General features: G+C 57.8%; 1 protein-coding gene across 1 annotated transcript in view; it reads left to right on the top strand.

Moving 5' to 3' along the window:
- Positions 1–4187, top strand: part of LOC112122399 (rootletin-like) — a 16799-nt gene extending 12612 nt beyond the window's left edge. Inside the window, exons 4-5 of the mRNA XM_026660111.1 lie at positions 3883–4074; positions 4164–4187. Of these exons, the coding sequence (XP_026515896.1) occupies positions 3883–4074; positions 4164–4187 (216 nt within the window). The remainder of the gene's footprint in view (positions 1–3882; positions 4075–4163) is intronic.
- The last annotated feature ends 261 nt before the right edge of the window (positions 4188–4448 follow it).

The following is a 4448-nucleotide window of genomic DNA, read 5'->3' as shown; positions in this document are numbered from 1 at the left end:
GGGGGGGGAGCAGAGCAGGGTTGTGGGGCACCGGCTGAGCTGTACATGGAAAGTGTAGGACTGGAAATATCAGAGGGGGCTGCAAGTGACGACTGAAGTGTCTTGCCAGAGCCATACGGGGGTGCCCAGGACTGCACCGCGCTGGCAGAGCCGCACGTGCGAAGCTGGCGCAGGCTCTGTCGAATCAGCTGTTGGTTCCTGACTTAAACGAACCCTAAAAACGCACCAAATGAGTCTGCTGCCCATTTAACAAGGAATCCAGCTGGATCCCCTGGGTGACTAAACGCCGGTGGATGGGCTCTTTGCACCTGGCCTGAGGAGCTCATGGAGATGGCAGCTCTCTGCGCTTGGCTCACCCAGGGCTGGAGGGACTGGGCTGGGGAGGATTAAATTCTGCTGCGCAACCAAATTAGCCAAACGCCTCCCCCAGCTTTTCTTAAGGCCGTCCCCACCCTCTGCCCCCGTCTCTTCCTTCTCTCCCCCTCTTTCCTAGGGTTCTCCATCGCGCCTTCTCCCTGCAGCTCGGCTGGACCGTTCCTGGGGAGATCTGGTGCTTCCCCTCCCTGCTTTGTGTGCGGTTGTGGGCACCGGGCTGGTGTCTGCGCTCGGGGCCGGGCTGGTTCCTCCCGGGGGTCTGTGCTCATGCTGTCTGTTTTCTGTCTCTCCACCTGCCTCCCCGCCGCAGCTAGAGGAGAGCTTGCGCCTGAGGGGGACGGACCCGGTGACCAATGCTGACGTGGGTATCCTGCAGTGGAAGGCTGTTGCTGGCTGGAAAGGCATGAACCCCGCACAGCAGATGGGTAGCGAGCGCACCCCTGTGACCCTGGGTGCCTCAAAATACTCCAGACCTCCCCACTCCCCCTGGCCAGTTGGGGTGCACGGCTCACCACGCTGCCGAACCCCTCTCTGATTGGAGTAACTGACGAGGGGCTTGGACCAGCTGCCTCCTGGCTGAATGTCCCACTCGACATCCCTGCAAAGGCAGGATTCTCCTGCCCATCACGGAGCGGGAGCCAAACCCGTAACCCACAAAGTTCTACAGAACGGGATGACTTGTGCCAAGTTAACACCCACTCTGGCCCTGGGAGGGGCCTAATCCAAACCCCGCTGAACTCGGTGGAAAGGCTTCCATTGATTTCAGCATGGATCAGGCCCTGAGTTCCTACAGATGCTGCTCGTAGATGGTCCGTCCTCTGACTGACTGGATAGGAGCGAGAGCCCCCGTCTCCCAGGCCCCTGTGCCCCTCGTGAGACACAGCTGAGCCTCGAGCATGGTAGCTCGTAAATCACACCTTAAGGTTCCCAGCTCCCTCCGCCTCGTCAGAGCAGCCTGGCCCTGTTTTTACGTTCATGGAAGGAGCCAAACCCCGACCCAGCACGGGCTCGTGTGTAACATCCCCAGGGAAAGCTCCGTGGCTTATGTGTCCTGTCACTGTTGCTGTATACTAGGGATCCCCATTGGCGGTTGGATGGCTCCTGGGTGGGAGCTCCCTGCCTGAGGTCTGTGTGCATGTACGGGAGAGACTTTTATCTCGCGCAGCAAATAAATTAATGAATCCCCCCAAATAGATGATCTAGTTTTTCCTGCCCTTGTTAGAATGTGCGACAGGTATTTTTAATGCTTGTTAATGTGGCATAAAGTCCCCAGAAGTTACGCTTCTCAGTGGTCGGCCAGTCCCACGTCCTCTTGTGCTTACGCAGCTCCCCGGGGGTCTGTGCCCAGCAGTGGAAACTGGTGTTACTGGCATGTCCTCTCGCCACTAGCTCGGTAACCTTCCCCCCCAGCCCAGCGCAGACAGGTGGAGTCTTGTTCACTCCAGCCTGGTTTCTGACTCGGGTCATGTGATAACGCAGATGATATTAGACCAGGAGTCTGCCTGCCCGTGTCATGCAAGATGTGACGTTGCCCTGGTGCGAATTGCCCTGTGTGCCACTTGCTACAGATTCCAGACCCCTTTCCCAGCCTTCACAACGGCTGCCCCCACCAGCTAAGCAGCATTGCTGCTGTTTATCCTTTCAGGCTTTGGCAGCCCAGGAGGCTGGCTATGTATAGGTGATCTTCTTTGCAGTCTTCTTTGTAAGCACAACATTTAATTGCCAAGTCCCCTGGGATCTTAAATTTGCATGCAGATGTCGGTCCTCGCAGAGTTGCTGTCTTTGCTCTCAGAACTCTGTTCGCCTTTTGCTGGGGAACACAGGGCGGTGACCTTTTTCTCACCCAGCCAGGGGTTCGGTGCATGGCTTACGTTGCTGTGTTCTCGCGCCTGGGAGGGTTTGCTTTGCATGCCGCGGGGCTCTCTTCTTGTTGTCAGTCAGGGAAGTGCCTGCCCGGTTAGCAGCATGCAGCCCCTGTGGCACCCGGGCTCTGTGCTGTGTATGTGGAGTGGCCCCGAGCACTGATCTCGCCATGTCTTTTGCTGCGGAAGCTGGAGCAAGCCATCCGCTGGAGCTGTCGGGGGTTGGGCACCACGCGCGTGGAAGAGATGGAGCTGAGGCGGAGGAACCAAATGGTAAGGAGCTCAGGTTGGCCTGGGATGGCCTCTGTTCTGTTGGCCGCCGCGGAGCAGAAGTGGACCCGCTCTGTAATACATTGAGTCTCTTCTCTTAGATAAGATGAAGGGAAATCAAGGATTTAGAGAGGCTGTGTGGCCTAGTGGATAGGGCATTTGCCTGGGAGTCAGGAGACCTGGGTTCTGATGCTGCCACTGATCTGCCTGTGATACCTTAGGCAAATCATTTTGCCGCTCTGTGCCTCAGTTTCCCCTCCCACCTTTTCTGTCTGATCTATTGAGGCTCAAGAGGGCAGAGACTGGACTAAACGTGTGATCAGTGCTTAGCACGACGGGACTCTGATCTCGGCTGGGTTCTCTATTACAGTAGCATCTACAGAGAAGAAGGCACTGGTATCTTAGACTCCAGCAATAGATGCAGACCTAGCCGCAGGCAGGGGACTGCTTTCAAGGCATGTGGGAGGCTGGAGGTGGTGGAGACCCGTCAGTCAGGGTGGCTAATCAGAGCTGCAGCAAAGTGTCTTTGCCCCTCTGTGCGGAGCAGGCCAGGTGGCGTGAGGATCAGCCGGGTTTGGGGCAAGAAGGCTGACACCTACAGCGCCATCAGAAGGTGATGTGACTCGGAGAGGCCTCTGCTGCAGAGAAACAATATTTATACCTGACCCCAGTGGGCACCCCAAAGCTCACGCCCGTGGCGGAGGATAAATACTCTGGTCCTAAGAGCTCCGTCAGTTGTTGAATGGCTGCTTTGATCTTTTGCGCGTAGCTGGGGAAGGTGAGGCTAGACTGGTCAGTTTCACTTTCCAGGCCTTCTGCTCTAGCCTGAAGGCTGTTGAGTGCGAGATTCCTTCCCAGCTCAGGAACTCTCCTCGGTCAGATTGCCTGGTGCAGACGGATCAGGGAGGCTATGCAGAGGCAGCCGAAAAGGAAGGGTCCCGGGGCCTTTCTTTGCAAGCGTAGCTTGTTTTCATTGAAGTATATCGCTGACCCTTTCTGTTCCTGTTAGTTTTTTTGTAGCTCTGTGTCTCTGCCTCAGCTGCCGGATATTTACTTCGATTGCAAGTTCTTCAGGGCAGGGGCTGCGCGTGTGGTCTGGGTTTGTGCAGGGTGCTGGTCCATGATGGGCCCATAGGTGCTATTGCAATGCAAAAAGTACAAATAATGTCCCTGTAACCCTGGCCTGGCAGCAGGTTTCTACAGAGCACAAACTCAAAGACGCTGCGCACTGCGACTCCCAGGGGAAGCCCTGGATTCTGCTGGGGGCCAAATGGGACATGACAAAGGGATGGCTCGCGGGGCCAGATCGTGTGCGCAGGAGGCCGGTGGGAAGGCGCGTCTGCGGTGACCCGTTTCCCCATCTCTCCGGGCCTAGCTGGAGCAGGCCCTGCGCCTGGAGACTGGGGAGCGAGAGCGGGAGTCGCTGGAGAACAAGAGCCTGGCCCAGCAGAACATCGAGCTGCGGCGCCGCCTGGAGGAGGAACAGGCCGCCTACAAACGCAAGCTCCAGGCCTACCAGGAGGGCCAGCAGCGGCAGGCGCAGCTCGTGCAGAAGTTGCAGGCGAAGGTGCGTGTCCTGCGCTGGGCAGGCCGGGGTCTGCTGGTGGGAAGGCTCTGGGCGGATGTCTGCACTGCCATCAGGGGGTGTGGTTGCAGCTCGAGCAGGCACACCTGAGCTAGCTTCCATCTACCTAGGACTAGCCCAGGTGGCCCCGGCTTCGCTGCCACTGCTACTTGAGCAAGCCGCGATCTCGCACATTGGTTCTCAACCCGCCCAATCAGCGCACAGCTGCGGCTCATGTGACATCCTCAGGGCCATACAGGGAGTTGATAGACCAGGGGTTCTCAAACTGGGGGTCGGGACCCCTCAGGGGGTCACAAGGGTATTACATGGGGGGGGTCGCGAGCTGTCAGTCTCCACCCCAAACCCCGCTTTGCCTC

Source organism: Terrapene carolina, unplaced genomic scaffold (genome assembly GCF_002925995.2).
Source record: "Terrapene carolina triunguis isolate 2854851 unplaced genomic scaffold, T_m_triunguis-2.0 Scaffold714, whole genome shotgun sequence".
NCBI lineage: Eukaryota > Metazoa > Chordata > Testudines > Emydidae > Terrapene > Terrapene triunguis.
This window is presented reverse-complemented; position numbering and strand designations above follow the sequence as displayed.